This window comes from Cyprinus carpio, chromosome B19 (genome assembly GCF_018340385.1).
Source record: "Cyprinus carpio isolate SPL01 chromosome B19, ASM1834038v1, whole genome shotgun sequence".
NCBI classification, from domain to species: Eukaryota; Metazoa; Chordata; class Actinopteri; order Cypriniformes; family Cyprinidae; genus Cyprinus; species Cyprinus carpio.
The window spans coordinates 29840382-29859301 of NC_056615.1; the positions used below are offsets into that span (position 1 = coordinate 29840382).

General features: G+C 37.2%; 1 protein-coding gene, 1 long non-coding RNA gene and 1 pseudogene across 2 annotated transcripts; 2 read left to right on the plus strand and 1 right to left on the minus strand.

Moving 5' to 3' along the window:
• The window catches only part of LOC109058809, a 726037-nt pseudogene that overhangs the window by 154858 nt on the left and 552259 nt on the right, over positions 1 to 18920 (plus strand).
• LOC122140812 lies at positions 5520 to 7292 on the plus strand. Its single transcript, XR_006157387.1, has 3 exons — positions 5520 to 5880; positions 7007 to 7162; positions 7277 to 7292. It is a non-coding gene; the product is annotated as an uncharacterized LOC122140812 (long non-coding RNA).
• On the minus strand, positions 15761 to 17512 carry LOC109051321 (tumor necrosis factor, alpha-induced protein 8-like protein 2 A). Its single transcript, XM_042745906.1, has 2 exons — positions 17077 to 17512; positions 15761 to 16180 (listed from the first exon to the last, which is right to left on the minus strand). Exons 1-2 carry the CDS (start codon positions 17392 to 17394, stop codon positions 15938 to 15940), a joined length of 561 nt encoding a protein of 186 aa, XP_042601840.1. The 5' UTR covers positions 17395 to 17512; the 3' UTR covers positions 15761 to 15937.

The following is an 18920-nucleotide window of genomic DNA, read 5'->3' on the forward strand; positions in this document are numbered from 1 at the left end:
TAGATGAGAACTGCACAAAAAAAAAAAGACACTTTCAGACAGTTTTTCTGTGATGTGGTATGGTTTGGGGTTGGAGGAGGTGAGATGGTCCATGTTTCAGGGGTTTGTGTGGGGTTTCAGAGGAGGGCGGGGTTGTTTGAGTTCAGGGCTCTCACAGCCTGGGGAATAAGCTGTTGAGCAGTCTGGCGGAGCGGGCTCTGATGCTCCGGTACCGTCTTCCTGATGATAGGAGCTGGAAGAGACTGTGGGAGGGATGGGTGGGGTCCTTCACGATACTGTTGGCTTTGCTGGAGCATCGTGTAAGGAAAATGTCCAGGATTGCGCTCTGCTGCTCTACAGTTCCCGTACCAGACAGTGATACAGCTGGTCAGCACGCTCTCTATGGTTCCTCTGTAGAATGTGGTGAGGATGGGTGGAGGAAGACTTGCTCTTTTTTTTCAGCCGGTGGAGAAAGTGTAGGCACTGTTGTGCCTTCTTGAAGAGTGTTTAGCCCCGCCCACCTATTCTACAGTGCTGCCTGTTTAAAAGGTTTGTCTTAAAGGGGTCATATGATGCGATTTAAAAATTTTCTTTCTCTTTGGAGTGTTACAAGCTCTTGGTGAATAAAGAAGATCTGTGAAGTTGCAAAGACTAAAGTCTCAAAATCCAAAGAGATATTCTTTATAAGAGTTGAGACTCATCCACTTCCCCCTCCCTCCGAAAACGGCTCGTTCTAACACCGGCCCCCACATGTTCTATGTCACTGTGTGAGAAGATTTGCAATAACGCTGCCCAGATGTTCACACGCAAAGAAAGAAGGCGTAGCTTTTATTCTCATTGTAGTATTGTTGTTGCCGCGGCCACCATGACGTATAGACGCTGTGTGTTTCACTGTGAAAGCGAAACTACTTTGTTTGGCCTTCCAAAAGAAAACACGACTAGAAATCATGTTTATATCACGTTTATAATAGGTTTTATGTTTATGTCTCATCGCTCCAGCCAGACACGGCTTCACAGTATGTTAAGAGGCGTAACATTTCCGTCACACACTTGAGGTATTCAGCCAATCACAAAGCACTGGATAGCTGGCCAATCACAGCACACTTTGCTTTTCAGACCAATGAGCTTTGTAAAAATCGACGCATTTCAGAAGGCGGGGCATAGAGGAGAAACAGTAATGTACAGTATGTGGAAAATAATGTGTTTTTTTAACCTTAAACCGCATAAACACATTTCATTACACCAAATACACAAAATGATGTTTTTTTTAGCAACATCATATGACCGCTTTAAAAAAAAACAATGTTTGCATTGCCTTCCTTCTGATGCCAACGCTAGTAAAGAGTGAATGGACTTTATTTTTAATGAAGTCCCAGACCGTGTCAGTGAGAACTTGGTCCTTTGTTCACTTCATTTTACCACGGATTCATTTACAAACCAGGCACAATTCAAAGCAGGGTTTTCAGAAAGATTGAAACTAAAAGACGATGCTGTGCGACTATATTGGATCCGACAGTAATGTCACAACACAAATGAGACTGTTTTCTCACTATTGCTTTGTCTCTTCTTACAGATCGACTGATATGTATTGAGTTATTCATTTTTTACCTAAATCACAGCAGCATCCATCTATGAGGCATGTATGCTGTCAATCATACACAACATTAGCCAATCACAGCAGTGGGCGTTTACTTCCGAGTCTACAATCCTCCCAGCACAGCGTTCTGATGAGGGGTTAAAAACAGGACAGAAAATAGCTGTTTTCTGTTGTAAAAAAATCTTGATAACTTTATAAGTGGACCCCAGAAAACAGTACAAAACATTAAAAAAAAGGCAGTTCATGACCTAACTTTATTAATTTGTCCATGCTAAAACTATGTGATCCAAATCAAATACTTGCAACGATTAATTTATTCATTATACTTTGTAATACTGTTAATGTAAAATGTAAATTTAGGCTCACATCGGTCAGGATGCCAGCAGGACCGCTGAGAGAAAAGTACCTATATACACACACCAAATATTTTTATTTTTAACCGTAACCATAACATAATTTATTTGTTTTGTTTTTTATTGGGGGTTTTTTTTTATTTATATAGTTATTTATATACTTAATGAGGAGGCAGATCTCACGCTGAAATCCAGATCCGGCTTCAGAAGCACTGAGGACGTCTCTCAGGATCTGATAATGTGGTCTGATCATCAACTGATGATCAAGAGTTTCTCCTCTTACTTCTGCTTGCATCGTGATGCTGAGCGCACTGATCAGAGGGCGGAGTCACATCCCATAAACACACACCGTTGTCATGGTAACAACACAAACTGTTGTCCTGGTAACGGATGGGCGTTACCAACAGATGTGAGACTCATGGTGACCCAGATGTTACACAACAGATCTTACGCATTTGACTCATGCAACATTTGATGTTTGTTTATATAGCTAGCAACAATATTCACTGTATGTGATGTTCTATTTTAGTATCATTGACGTACCATTATAGGTTTAAGAAATATTTTGAATGATTAATATTTATATATAGATGTAAATATAATAGGTGTATTTATTATTTAATTATTAATATATTAATTAATTAAAACAATTATTATACTTATTATATAATTAATAAGTGAGTCACACACTTATTAATTATGTAATAAGTATAAAAAGTGTTTTAATTATTGCACACATCATTATCATTTTTATTGCTATATTTTGTTTGCATTTTAATGTTAATTTTATTTTTTTCCATTTTATTGATTTTTTTAATTATTTCATATTTATTTTTTTGTTTTGGTTATCTTAGTTCTTCAAATTCTTTAAAACTAAATGAAAATGAGAAATGTTGGCAATCAGCTGAAATATAAACAGGTTTACATTTTTTATATTTTATTTTATGTTATAATGTTTATTTTATTTCAATCAACAAAAATGTTCACTTATGGTTTTAGTTTTAATTAACTGTGATAACCCTATAATCCATTTTAAACACATAGTTTTATTATTATGCATTGAATTAGTTTTAATTTTTCCCCATTTTCATTTTAGTTTAAGTTTTAGTCATTTTTGTGGGTTTTTGTTATTTTCGTTCATATTTTTAAATTATTTTTTATTTCTGTTTTAGTTCGTATTTTAAAACAAGAAATGTTAAGTTAAAATAAGAATTGTTTCCTTGGCAACAAGGTGGAAATATTTTATTTCAGTCACCTTTTATTTTATTTTAAGTAAAAATTTAAATGCTTTTAAAATTTATTTTATTTTTCAGTTTAGTTTTTTTTGGTATTTTTTTTTAGCTATTTTAGTTATTAAGTAGTTTATCATTATTATTATTAGTTATTAGTTTTTTATGTTAAAGCTGGAAATTAGGAAACACAATTATCTTAGCTAAGAGTAAAGTTATATTTTACTTCAGGTAACAGTTTATTATTTATTTATTTTAAGTTTTAACAATAATAATCCTGATGTGAAATCATCCAAACAGCCCTCATCAGCTGTAATAATACTCATGTTTTCATCATTTAAAGAGACACACATGAACTTTAATTAAAAGCAGCTTTTTTAATTGATTTCTCCAGACGTTCCTCAGACGGTTCAGAGGTCATTCTGCGCAGCATGTTAATGATTTGCATTTGAGATGCTGTTTTTAATATAAACGTTCCTCTCACATGGAGTGACTCCCAGAGAAAAACAAATGTGTGCTGGCCTGGTTCTTCTGTTCCATGACTGACCGCCTAGGTGTGATTCACTGAGGTGTGTGTGTTCCTTTGTGTGGTGTTTGTGCATTTGAGGGTTGTGTGTTTGAAAATTGTTATTATTTAATTAGTTTTTATTTTAGTTTTGGGTTTGTGGTTCTGTCACGCCATAATGAACTCTTCTACAGCTTGTGTGTGTAGCCATTCAGTAACTCAATAAAACTCAACTATCAGTGTTATTCTGGAGTAAAGGGCTCATCTTGTGGTGTTTGAATTAAATAAAATATATACATTAATAAATAAAAATATTTCTGGCCGAACTACATTTGAAATATAAATGCTAAATGTTTTTAATTAAATATATTTTTTGTCAAGAAATGTATTTTGAAATTGAAAAGTATATTTAATTATTTCAACACCTTTATATGCAGAAATATGTCACATTTAGACGAAATGCAAATGTGAAAGAAATAACCTATAGAGATTCAAAACCTACATTAACAATGATTTAATCATGTTTATTGTATATTTCATAAAAAATTAATATATTTAATACTATTAATTATGAATTGAATGATGAAAAAGTTTATTTTTATTCATTTATTATTTTATTTAGCCTGATTATTTTCACCGCATGGGGTCAGGTATAAGATGTAATTGCTCAGAATCTGTGGTACGTTCAGGAATGCTGCAGGGACACATTTCTGGTCGGCTCAGCTGTCTCAGTTTAGGTTATGAACTACGCAAAAGACACAAAACACACAATGCAGCATCCTAGCAACACAAATGAACACAGGAACACTGAGTCACAGTTCTGAGTCATTATGGTGACCATAATGTGCCTTTTTTTTCTCCGGACATGTTCCTGAATGACCTTAATGGCCAGATTTGGCCTTTGTCTCAGTCCTCTTTTATTAAATGTACATGTATTTGCATGGCTTTGGCCATTCTCTTTAGATTTCCGATACCCCCGCCTACTCGCGCAACGATTGGTCGATTTTGAAAAGAGCCCGCACGCTATTGGTCAAACTAGCTGTCAGTCAGTAGCTTCAGTAATTATGAAAACAGTAGGCAAACAAAGACAAAACCCGCACATTTTAAGCAATTTTATAAATCCTGGCTTTTAAAAAAACATAGATGGATAATGATATTGAATAATTATTGGATAAACAACTGTAGCCTGCCTGTTTTTGTTTTTTGTCTATTTGCTCTGAACTCATCTGAGACTGGATGAAGCTGTGAAGAGTTTTGGCGCCCTCTGATGGAGCTTATATTTTCTCTTCATAAACTCAATAATTCCAGGCAGGATAATTCAGGAGGATATGTGATATCAGATATCAGACCAAACTGTCCCGAAATAAGTAAAAGCAAATATATGTGTGGTATATTTAGATATATTTTAGATTTTCTGAAAGACTTGATAATGGAATGGCTACAAAACACAATAACACTAAATAAATAAATAAATAAATAAATAAATAAGGGGGTTATTACGCCACAATTAAACGGTATATTTTTGGTTTTCACATATTTACCCAGAAACAAATTAAAAAAAAAAAAACAACAAATATCATATTATATATCTATATCATACTATAGATATATAGTATATATATAGATATATATAAAGTAATACCAGTTTGGTATATTAAAAGGTACAACTGCAGGGGCGTTTTATTAAGCACATAAATATGAAAATGTAGTTGTAGTATACTTAGCGTGAAATAAATATTTTTTTAAAAAAATAATAATAATAAGTATATTTATTTTTCAGCATTTCGTTAAGCGTTCGACCGATAGAGTTTTATTCACTAATGTCCTCCAGTCCAGCGCGGCGTCACTGTTGAGCCCCGGATGCTCGTGCGCACCGGAAGTGAGGTTTCTCCGCGATCGTCGTGTTGTGGTTATCAACATTATTTTTGTTGATAATTTGAAATAGTTTCTCTGAATGTAATAGCGCATTTATACTTGCGGAGGAGAAAGCCGAAACTTCCTCATCAGCTGCTGCGTGTCCTCAGAGAGAGAGAGAGAGAGAGAGAAACAGAGTAATTAAATAGAGTAATATTAGAGAATAAGCTGATTAATTATTGTCGAAATGAGTCTTAGCGAGCAGCAAGAGAGCAGCGCAGCACCGCGGGGAACCGCATGACCACACTACTGGACCAAGAAGAAGAAAACGAGTTTTACAAGACCACCTATGGAGGATTCAATGTCCGTGAGACTTAAGTATATGATATATATATATACACACACACCAGACACACACAACACACACCACACACACAACCACACACACAGACACACATACAGACCCACACACAGAGACACAGAGAGAACACACACACACAGCGACACAGACACACACAACCCAGGGACACACACACACACACACACACACACCACAGACACACACACCACACACACACACACAGAGAGGACACACAGACACACCACGACACACACACACACACACACAACACACAGAGACACACACACACAACCAACACACATGAATCACACACACACACACACACAGACACACACACACACAGAGAGAGACACACACACACACACACACACACACACACACACACACAGACACACAGATAGACACAGACAGAGACACACACACACACACACAGACACAGAGAGACACACACACACACACACACACACAGAGAGACACAGACACACACACACACACACACACACACACAGAGACACAGTAGAGACAGACACACACAGACACACACGCACACACACACACACACACAGAGAGAGAGAGAGAGAGAGAGAGACACACACACACACATATATAATGAAGTCAACATAAAAACACAATAACATACTGCATTCCTTCTGTGTGTGTGTGTGTGTGTGTGTGTGTGTGTGTGTGTGTGTGTGTGTGTGTGTGTGTTTGTGTGTGTCTCTGTGTGTGTCTGTGTCTCTCTCTCTGTGTGTGTTTGTGTGTGTCTCTGTGTGTGTCTGTGTCTCTCTCTCTCTGTGTGTGTGTGTGTGTGTGTGTGTGTGTGTGTGTCTGTGTCTCTCTCTGTGTGTGTGTGTGTGTGTGTCTGTCTGTCCTCTGTGTGTGTCTGTGTGTGCTCTTGTGTGTTCTGTGTGTTGTGTGTGTGTGGTGTCTGTGTGTCTCTCTGTGGTGTGTGTGTGTCTCTGGTGTGTTCTGTGTCTCTCTCTCTCTCTGTGTGTGTGTGTGTGTGTGTGTGTGTTTGTGTGTCTCTGTGTGGTCTGTGCTCTCTCTATGTGGTGTGTGTGTGTGTGTGTGTCTGTGTCTCTCTCTGTGTGTGTGTGTGTGTGTCTCTGTGTGTGTGTGTGTGTGGAGCAGGAGTCTGGAGATGATGAGTACAGAGGAGATCACTCAGACACTGAAGACGAGGTGGACAGTGATTTTGACATCGATGAAGGAGACGAACCCGACAGCGATCAGGAGGACGACGCTCCGCGCAGAAAGAGCCGCGTGGTCACCAAAGCGTACAAGGTCAGACATCTCACACACACACACACACACACACACACTCACACTCATCTGCTCCTGCATGACTAACGTGGGTGTGTGTGTGTGTGTGTGTGTGTGTGTGTGTGTGTGTTTCAGGAGCCGCTGAAGGTCTGTGTGTGTTTAAGTGGAGGGTGTTTGTTATGGAAATAAAGAGTGAAGAGGGCTTTATGGTTGAAAGTAGAGTCATTGAAGAGCTGCAGGAGTTTGGAGAAAGTGAGACACATACACACTCTGTGGATCTATTAATATTTTGAATTAGTTTTTGTTTTTATAGTTTCTGTTTTCATTTTAATTTTAGTTAAAGTTTTAGAAATTTTGTTGTGTGTTTTTGCCATTTTTATCATATTTTTAATGTCTATATAATTTGCATTTATTTTATTTCAGTTTTAGTTATTTTAGTAGATCAAGTTAAACTACATGAATTTGGTTTTTTTTATTTAGGTTTTGGTTATTTTAGTAGATCAAGTTAAAATTCTTCTGATTTTGATATTGATATGTTTGTTATTTTTGAGATTATAGCTGATATATGATGTTATATGTTTTAGTTATCGGTCTTTGTTTCCAGTAATATAATGAGATGTAAATGATCCGAACATATAATGCAGTGATTGAGAGATGAAGAAATAAAGGCTCCTCAGAAAGATGTGAGATGTTCTGGAGGCTTGTGAAGATCATTTCCTCCGCTGAGGAACAGTGAAAGTAAAGCTTCTGGAAATCAAACGCTCCTCAAAAGATCCTGAGGATCAGATTTGAGACTCTAAAACATGATTGATGGAGAAGTTCAAGTAAAGCTGAGCTGCTTTTCAGTCCAGTAAGAGTCATCATGGGGAGATATTACTGCAGTTATTCTGACCTTTACTTGATCAAAATCACTCCAGATCTGACACCAGAAGCATTTCTACAATCACACTAACAGAGCTTTCACTGGATTAAACACTCAGACGACAGAAGACATGAGGAGATTGAGTGTGAAACAGCAAAGTTTTGATCTTTTCGAGGTGTTTTGTGTGTTAAAGCAGCTTGATCAGGTTGTGTTTGTGTTTTTCTGTTTGATTGGGTGGTGCGTTGGTTGAGTAGAGAGAGCGAGGAGGCGGGGGAGCGAGAGTGATGGTGGAGCGTCAGCTGGAGGCACCGCGCAAGAGGAGAGGAGCTCTGAGCGAACGAGTGCTGACACAAGACGAGCTGCTCGCCGAGGCCAAACTCACCGCCGAGAGCAACCTGAGATCACTGGGTAACACACACACAGCATTACACCACTGCCATGGTTTTGTATTTCACCTTTATTTAACCAGAAAACACACAGGAGTGTCCTGGCCAAAATGGGCTGCGATACAATTAGTTTCATCATCACATAAATAATAGTTTAGCATTCTGATGCATCGCGAATATGGAAATATTATGGAATATTTGGATTTGTGCTGAATGAGAAAGGTAGGATGAGACCAAGATATTTATACTCTTTTACTAATTCAATCACAGAACCTTGTAAAGTTTGAAGAGAGATTAAATTATTTTCAAATTTCTTCGAACTTGAAAATAACATGTACTTGGTTTTATCAGTTTTAAATTGTAAAGCCATAACTGAATGACATCAGAAGTTAACTGAAGCTTATACAAGGCTTGCTGTCTAGAAGAAGCACTGCAAAACATGACAGATTCATCTGCATAAAAATTTAACTTCGCATTCTGAATGCCATAATCAAGACTATTTATATAAATGATAAATAAAAGGGGCCCCAGCACCGATCCTTGGGGAACACCTTTAGCAATCTCAAATGATTCAGATAGTTTACCTTCAGCCTGTACACACTGAGTTCTTCCACTCAAATAATTTTTAAACCAAGGAATAACAAGACTTGATTAACCTGTACTCTTTAATCTATGCAACAATATTTCACAGTCTCGAAAGCCTTTGATAAATCAATAAAAATGGAAGCACAAAAATCACCATCATCATTCAATCCCACAATATCATTTAAAACTTTCAAAACAGCTGTTACAGTACTGTGTTTTTTATTAAAACCAGATTGATAAATAGACAATTTTTACTTTGTTTTTGGCATTCCAAATACCAAGTCAGACTTTCACTAATAATGGCTTTCTAAAACTTTGGATAAAATGCAGAACCTTGCAGAGCTTTGAAATTGGTCTGTAATTATCTAATATAGTAGGATCTCACCCCCTGTTAATAAAGGATCAACAAAAGCGGATTTCCAGATTTCAGGAATAACACCAGTATTTAATTATGAGTGTGTGTTCAGATTACAGTGTGTGTGTTTTCAGAAATTATGAGTGTGTGTTAGAGCCGATAAGAAGAGCATGTTCATAAGAAGAACGTTTTGACGGGGCCGACTCCGCTAGCATTCATGCTGGACGCTGCTGGTCCCAGACGCACACATGAAGGAGGAGAACGTGGATGTGGAAGGGTACTTTTATACGTAATAACCTGTAATCAATAATAATAATAATAATAGGTGAGGTTAAATTGCTATTACTGTAAAATAATAACTTGTTCCTAAAAAGCTGGAATCAACTTTTTTCTTTTTGAATTTATATAATAACAAGCTTTTTTAAAATCAACTCACAAACCCCAGTTTGTGAAACTCTGAACTAAGATAGATGGACAGAAACTGAATAGTATATTTGTACTTTAAAAACTTCTAAAATTAAGTATGTTTAAAATAAGTACTGTTAGGTAGTATGTAAAAATCGCTTTTATAATTTTTTGACTATTAAATTGAGCTAGGGACAATTCCTTTTTAATTTTAGTAATTAAAGATAGTAAGAATAGTAAATAATAGTGAAATGTAGACATATATTTTATATATATATATATATATATATACACAGTACAGGTCAAAAGTTTGAAAACATTACTATTTTAATGTTTTTTGAAAGAAAAGAAGTTCTTGCTCATCACGCCTGCATTTATTTTGATCCAAAATACAGAAAAAACAGTAACATTGTGAAATATTTTTACAATTTAAAATAATAGTTTTCTATTTGAATATACTTAAAAAAAAAAGAATTTATTCCTGTGATGCAAAGCTGAATTTTCAGCATCAGTATCCAGCCTTCAGTGGCACATGTAACATCCAGGCTATCACAGTGATCATTTAGAAATCATTCTAATATTCTTGAGTTAGATGAGTGGTTGGAAAAACAGTTCTGCTGTCTAAATGGTTGATGAATAAAGGGTTAAAAAGAATGCTCTTTATTCAACATATAAAAAAAATTCGAATAATATATCTTCTAATCAAATATATTGTCTTTACAATCAAGTTTTATCAATTTAACACATCCTTGCTGAATAAAGTATTGATTTTATTAAAAAAGGAAAGAACAAAAAAATTATACGGACCCCAAATTACTGGACCAGTAGTGATATGGTATTACAAAATATTTAGATTTTAAAAACATAGCTTTCTTTTTTTGTTTTCTTTTTATTCATCAAAGTATCCTAAAAAAAAACAAAGTACTAAAAAGTATACAGGGTCTGGTCAAAAATATTAAGCAAGAGAGAACTGTTGTTCAACTTTGATAATGAATCATCAGATAGAATGATTTTAAAGGATCATGTGATAATGATCTAAACAACTTCATGCTTTGCATCACAGAAATAAAATGATAAGTATAATTAAATTTTAAAAACAATTATTTTAAATTGTAATAATATATCACAATATTACATTTTTTTCTGTATTATGATCAAATTCAATTCAATTCAATTCAAGTTTATTTTTGTATAGCGCTTTTTACGATACAAATCATTGCAAAGCAACTTTACAGAAAATTACGTTTCTACAATATTTGGTTAGTAGCTGATCAGTGGTTGACTGTCAGTTCAGTGCATATGCAGAACAAGTGCAGAAAAATCAATAAAAGACGGTAACAAACAGCCGATAACACTAGTAACAGCCTTATGCAATCAAAATAAATGAGGCTTGAGGAGCAGAAGAACACTTCTCTACAAAACATTAAAAATTGTAATGTTTTCAAACTTTTGACTGTACTGTGTGTGACAATGTGTGTATTTATGTATATCAGTATATATATATATATAATATATATAGTAAATATATAATATATATAAATATAAAATATAATTATCTATTATATTATATTTATATTTACTATATATATATATATATATATTATATATACTATCTATATATTAAATACAAAAGGAAAAGAAACAGAAATTCACAATTAGCTCAATAACATGAATTTGGAATATAGAGTAATTTTACATTTCATGCTGACTTAAAGGGAGAGTTCATCCAAAAATGAGAATGTGATGTTTATCTGCTTACCCCCAGGATCCAGGATGTAGGGCTTTGTGTCTGACAGTAGACAACAACACAGAGATTGTTAACTCAAATCAGTTGCAGTCTGTCAGTCATATAATGGAAGTGATGGGAATCACGGCTTTGAGAGTCAAAAAAACACACACAAATCAAACCAAATTAAACCTGCGGCTCGTGGGCTATGTTGAGGTTGTAAAGACACGAAATACAACAATGGTCTGATGCACGAACCACTATATAATAATGTTCAGTTTCCTGACAGCAATTGGTTTGGTTTTGTTTGTGTGGGTTTGTGACTCTCAATCAGCCGTGATTCCATCCACTTTCCATTATATGACTGACAGACTTGCCAACGCTTTAGGTCAGAACTCTCTGTTTGTGTTCTGCTGAAGAAACACAGTCACCTACATCTGGGATGCCCTGGGGGTAAGCAGATAAACATCACATTCTCATTTTTGGATGAACTATCTCTTTAAACTTTTATGAGTTTTATGAAATTCACTCACTAAACAAATATAGTGTAAAATTGTGTTTGCTGCTTATTAGTATTATTTATTTAGTGTAAAATTGTGTTTGCTGCTAAGTCAAGTATTAGCCCATTGAATTAATAATTCATTTAGAATTTGCTTTTATTTTTTTTTTATATTTTTAGTTTTTAATTTTTTTTTTATTGAAATAATTTATTAATTTTTAATTAGATTTTTTTTATATTTTATTATTTTGTATTTTTTTTTATTTTATTTTTATTTTTTTTTTTTTCATTTTTAATGGTGTGTATAATATGTAAAACTAATGGTTGTGTAAAACTAATCAGTGTAGTGGTGCATTCTAATTTCCTTTTAATTTAGGGTTTTAAGCTTATATGGTATATTTTATTTTATTTCAGCTTTGCTTCATTTCAACATTTCATTAGATTTAGTTAATAATAAACAATGAGTACATTTACAATGGACCGCAAATATTCTGATTTTAACACTTAATCTACCATCTAAACAGGGATTTTTTTTTATTCACATAATTTGTTATATATTTAATATATAAACATAACATATTTTTCTTATATATACATGCATGTGTGTGTGTATTTAAATATACACAGTACACACAGATATATTATGTAAACAAAAACGTTTATTTTGGATGCGATTAATCACGATTAATCGTTTGACAGCACTATAGTTCAATGCTTATAACAAGATACATGACTAGACTTTCCATTCCTGTTATAGGCTGGACCAGGACACGCCGCCCCAAGCCCCAAGCCCACCCTCCTCATCCTCCGCTCAGGGGGCGGGGTCTCTGTGCTCTCGCAAGTACATCACCTTCAGTGACTGATGAGGCGTTTAGCTCCGCCTTCCCGGCATGTCTCGCTCTAGCCCGCCCAGCCTGTTCAGGAGGTGTGTTCCCGTTACCCATAAACCCGCGCTTGGTATCGTGGACCCCCCCGTGACGGACATCCCTTACGCCAACGCCCGAGCCTTCCGCATCATCCGCGAGGCTTACCAGAAATACATCGCGGCACACGGTTTCCAACGCTTCCGGAAACTTCAGCGGGAAACCCGTGACGTCAGCGATTCGCCGGCAGCCGCGGCCGCCAAGAGCACACGGACGAAAGCCATCGTCAAACAGACCGTTAGTCTCCACCTGAACGCGTGCCAATGGACTCTTTTGAGTGTTTTTTAATCCACAGCACCTCAGCTCTGGGACTGTGGTTTGAGGACGTTTTTGTTGTTGTTGTTGCTAATTTTAGATAAAGTTGTGATCCAAAACTGTCAGAATGAGCACTTTACAATAAGGTTTTTAGTTTGTTAATTTCAGTATTTACTAATACAGTACATTCACTAATGCATAGATTAATACATGCTAGAAATATATATAAATACATATATTTGTGCGGTCAAATGACTAATCGCGATTAATCACATTCAAAATAAAAGTTTTTATGTGTACATACTATATGTGTGTGCTCTGTTTATTATGTATATATAAATACACATACAGTATAATTTTTGAAAATATTTAGTTTATATTCATTTAATTGACATACTGGCATGGGTGTATGCAAAGTATGGGTGTGTATATTTCATGGGTGGTGTATTTTATGTACATAAAAAAATATACACGTACACACACATATGTAAACAAAAACCTTTTATTTGGATGGTGAATTAATCGCGATTAATCATTTGACAGCACTAATATATATATATTGCTCATTTTAGTTCATGTTAGCTAATCTATTAAATAATGTGAAGAAGTGAGACTGTATTGTAAAGTGTTACTGAACAGGTGTCAGCTGAATCACTCTCAGTGATTCAAAGCTTCGTTAACTGAGTGACTCTGGAGAACTGATTCAGCTGTTGGTTTCTGTTCACATCACCAGCACTGGCTCTCAACTGTTCGTTTTCTGATTTCTCGTTTTGTATTTTTCTAGATTGTTCAGTCCAGAAATGGCAATAAAGAATTCAGTAGTGTTTACCTCTTGTTTCAGTACTTATCTTGCAAAAAAAAATGTGTGATCATATTAAACATGCAGAAATCTGTTATTTAAAGTCAGTATAAAATAAGTTCACATTCTCAGTGCATTTTCTTGGTCATGTTAAAGAGATAGTTCAGCCAAAAATGAAAATGTGCAGGAATTTCCTCAACCTCAGTTCATCAGAGATCAGGATGAGTTTGTTTCTTCATCAGGTTTGTAGAAATGTAGCACTGCATCAGTGTCTCAGCAATGGGTGCTCTGCAGTGAATGGGTGCCGTCAGAATGAGAGTCCAAACAGCTGATAAACAAAACATCACAATAATCCACAAGTAATCCACAGCACTCCAGTCCATCAGTTAACATCTGGAGAAGACAAAAGATGAAACACATCCAGCATTAAGACGTTTTTAACTCAAATACATAGAGTCTATAATCCATAATAACACTTCCTCCAGTGAAAAAGTGCATCTCCTGTTGTCTCTCACATATTTGTTTAGAGCTGTTTAAACGCTGCTTGATCTGTGCAGATTTCTCTCCTGATTCACACCAGAACACTTTTTCACTGGAGGAAGTGTTATTATGGATCATAGACTCTATGTATTTTGAGTTAAAAACGTCTTAATGCTGGATTGGATGTGTTTCATCTTTTGTCTTCTCCAGATGTTAACTGATGGACTGGAGTGCTGTGGATTACTTGTGGATTATTGTGATGTTTTTATCAGCTGTTTGGACTCTCATTCTGACGGCACCCATTCACTGCAGAGCATCCATTGCTGAGACGCTGATGCAGTGCTACATTTCTACAAACCTGATGAAGACACACTCATCCACATCTCGTATGGCCTGAGGGTGAACACTTTTCAGCAAATTTCAGCTTTAAAATATGTTCTCAGATCTGCAGTTGAAGTGGAAGTTAAATTACTGAGATGACATCCGGTGCCAAAAAGATAGACCAGATATCAAAAGATCACAGAGTTGAAGAAAAGGCTTCTGTAGAGAATATTTTAAACAAAACAATACTTTATTATTAAACTTGAATCCATTCAGACGCTCCATTCTGTTTTCAGCTCTAACACTGCTGCTTTTGAACAAAACAAACCAAAACAGGAAAACGGTAATGAATTATTTTACAGGTGAATACTGTAGAACTGTTCATAAACTCCAGTGTTGCATAAGTTCTATTTGGTCATTTTCATGGGTGAAAATAATGTTAAAAACAAAAACCTAATCAATTAAAATTGATTTTCTTTTTAATGCAAAACATAATCTTTGAGATAGAGATTGTCCACCCAAAGACGATCATTTTTTCATTATTTATTTGTTCCAAAACTGTATGAATGTTGAACATTAAATGTATTTTATTGGACCCCATTTTTTTTATATATTTTGTGTTTCCACAGAAGAAACCCTAGCTAAGAAAAATATGTTCTAAGAACGTTTTGCTAACATTCCCTGTAAGTAAATGTTTTCTGAACCTTCCAAACATTCAGTATTTAAAAAAAAAAGAAAATATCAGTTGACATTTTGTGTTAACATTTTGTAAATATTATGAGAACATTAGTTTTGAATGTTCTCTGAACAATCTCAAACTAGAAATGTTTAAAAAAGTTTAACCAAACGTTCCATGAATGATGCATAAATAACGTTATTAAACACTGTACGAACGTTCTAATAACGTTACTGGAGGAATATTAGGAGAACCTGTTAGCTGAGAAGTCAGTTGTTCATAACACGAAGGGTGAGTAAACGATGACAGAATGCTGATTTTTGGGTGTCCTGTCCCTTTAAATCTTCTGATTTGGTTTTGAAATATGAAATATGAGCTGCACGTGCTCTTGGCATGTTTAGAGCGAATCGCCCACCAGACTCGAGGGATGCGTTCAGGAGCGTCTCACTGCGTGCCTGAGCTCAGTGTCTCTGTGAGCACAGGTTCAGAAGCTCTGAAGTCCAGTCTTTAGTCCTGCTCTGTGTTCAGAGCTTGCCCTCCTCGATCATGCGGTTCAGGCCGCTGCAGATCTTGCTGAGGTTGGGCGACAGCGTGCCGTGAGGGTCGTACAGGTGCGTGAGGAGCTCCGGGTCCGAGTAATGGTTGAACACGTGTCTGATGCGGTCCAGAGATTTGGGGGTCAGGTGTTTCTCCACCAGCTTCAGCAGTAAATCACGACACTCGCCCAGCAGCTCCATCATCACGTTCTTATCGAAGGTGAACTCCACCTGACGCACAGACACGCACGCGCGTTATTATACATTCACATTCATGCATTTAGCAGACATTTTTGTTCAGAGCCACTCAATATATATATATATATATATATAGCGCTCTGAGCTAATTTACACTGCACACTTCTTATTCTGGTTGCATGCAGACCTGCGAATTATTATGTGCACCCCTGTCTATCTCACAATTTGTTGGAAAAAAGTGAGATATGCGAGTTCGTATCAGGCAATTCTGAGAAAAAGTCAGAATTGTGAGATAAAAAAGTTGCAATTATCTTTATTATTTTTTTTTTATTCAGTGGCGGAAATGGGCTTCCATAAAAACAGAGCTGAAGATGCAAAAGAAAAAAAAAGTTCAAGATCAGAGATATGACATGAGAGAGAGAGACATTTTTCAGTTGCTAGGGTGTTCAAAGTAGTTGCTGTGTAGTTGCTAGGGTGCTCTGAGTGGTTACTATGGTCTTCTTTGTAGTTGCTATGCAGTTTTTGGGGTGTTCTGAGTAGTTGTTATGCAATGCTACTTAGAACACCCAGTTGCTTGGGTATTCTGGGTAGTTGCTAGGGTGTTTTAAATAGTTGCTATGTAGTTGCTAGGGTGTTCTGAGTGGTTGCTAGGGTGTTCTGAGTAGTTGCTAGGGTGTTCCTGGGGTGTTCTGAGTGGTTGCTAGGGTGTTCTGAGTAGTTTCTAGGGTGTTCTGAGTAGTCGGTATGTTGCCGCTAGGTTACTGTTGATGGTATCTAAGTGGTTTCTTCCTGGTTGGTGTGAAATGACACCACAAAAGCTGCAGGACGACGCACACATTGAACTTTAAGACTATCAGCAGTTGCACTGCTGATGATTAATTATGATACACTTTTAGCATGTAAATGTGACTGAATGTGAGTGTTTGTACCTCCTGGAAGCTGATGGCAGTCATGGCTCCACTGTGGAGTTTTTTCCTGAAGTTCTGCGCCACACTCAGCTCATCAGCGCTGAACTTTTCATGTCGGAACAGAACCCCCACCTTCATGGCGATCTTGATCATGTTCTTCACCACCTTCTGGGCCTCGTTGCGGTTCCCCGAGTGCTCCTTGGAGACGCGGTACAGCTCGTCCAGTATCTCGCTGCTGTTGTCATCTATGAACATATGAGCCACCGACTTACTGGCCAGTTGACTGAGGATCTTCTTCTGGGCCTTCATGGCCATGTCCTTCGAATTGAATGGCTCCATCCCGAAGGCAGTGGAGCACAGACGGACGCAGACGTGTGTGTTTACCTGCGTCGTGCAGTTGGAGCTACTTGCGAGGAGCGTGTTATGTCTTTTTGAGGAAGTGGCGTCTTCCGCTGTGTAACTGCGAGAGGAAACGGTGTGATCGGAGGAGATATGTCACTTCTGCTTTCTGACTCTCTCACACACTTCAACTTTGAGTGTCAGACTCAAATCTCCCTCTCGAGAGATGTTCCATTACATTCTGAGCACTGAGATATTGTGAGAATAAGAACACTAAATAACCTAAAGCCTAACATCACGTCAACCTCAAACATGAAGTGTGAAACATCAAGAATGAGATTAAATGGAAAGCTTCCGGAGTTTGCAATCGAAAGTCAAAACTCAAGACTTTTCTCATCAGTTTCTCTCTAGATCACATGATCTGATCAGTCTGTATCTCACTCATTCTTCCTGATTCACATTTAACAAACAAACAGAACTGAATTCAGATTAAAAAGATCTGGAATGTGATTTGTTCAATTTAATGAATGGTTGCCAGGGTGTTGTAAGCAGTTGCTATGCGGTTGCAGGAGTGTTTGATTTGCAGTTGAGGGTGCTATGCAGTTGCTGGGGTGTTTGCTATGGTAGTTGCTGGGGCTGGGGTGTTTGTGGTTGCTATGTGGTGCTTGATGTAGTAGGTGCTAGCAGTTGCTATGGCAGTTGCTGGGGTGTTCTGGGTAGTTGCTACATGAGGTTGCTAGGGTGTTCCGGGTAGTTTGCTATGCAGTTGCTGGGGTGTTCTAAGAAGTTGCTATGAGGTTGCTGGGGTGTTCCGAGTAGTTGCTATGTGGTTGCTGGGGTGTTCTGAGAAGTTGCTATGTGGTTGCTTGGGTGTTCTGAGAGTTGCTATGAAGTTGCTGGGGGGGTGTTGCTGAGGAGTTCTAAGTAGTTGCTATGAGAGTTGCTGGGGTGTTTATGAGTAGTTGCTATGAGGTTGCTGGGGTGTTCTGAGAAGTTGCTATGCAATTGCTGGGGTGTTTTGAGTTGCTGCTATGTGGTTGCTTGGGGTGTTCTGAGTAGTTGCTATGAGGTGCTGGGGTGTTGAGTAGCTGCTATGTGGTTGCTTGGGTGTTCTAAGTAGTTGCTATGCAGTGAGGTTGCTAGGGTGTTCAGAGGAGTTAGTTAACTATGCAAGTTGCTGGGGGTGTTTCTGAGTAGTTGCTAGGTAGGTGGTTGGTAGGGTGTTCAGAGTAGTTGCTATGCAGTTGCTGGGGTGTTCTGAGGGTTGCTATGAGGTTGCTAGGGTGTTTGAGTAGTTGCTATGAGGTTGCTGGGGTGTTCTGAGAAAGCGTAGTTGCTCGATGCGGTTGCTGGGGTGTTCTGCGTAGTTGTAGGTTGCTAGGGTGAGGCATGCTATGGGGTGTTCCGAGTAGTTGCTATGTGGTTGCTGGGGTGTTCTGAGAAGTTGCTATGTGGTTGCTGGGGTGTTCGGAGTTTGCTATGTAGGTTGCTGGGGTGTTCTGAGTAGTTGCTATTGGTTGCTGGGG

Bases quoted from the DNA above. Each gene is read 5' to 3' on its own strand.
- LOC109051321 (XM_042745906.1), bottom strand. From the start codon at position 17,394: ATGGAGCCATTCAATTCGAAGGACATGGCCATGAAGGCCCAGAAGAAG. The intron at 16,181-17,076 runs GTACAAACACTC...TCTGTGCGTCAG, and splicing joins CTGCCATCAGCTTCCAGGAG to GTGGAGTTCACCTTCGATAA.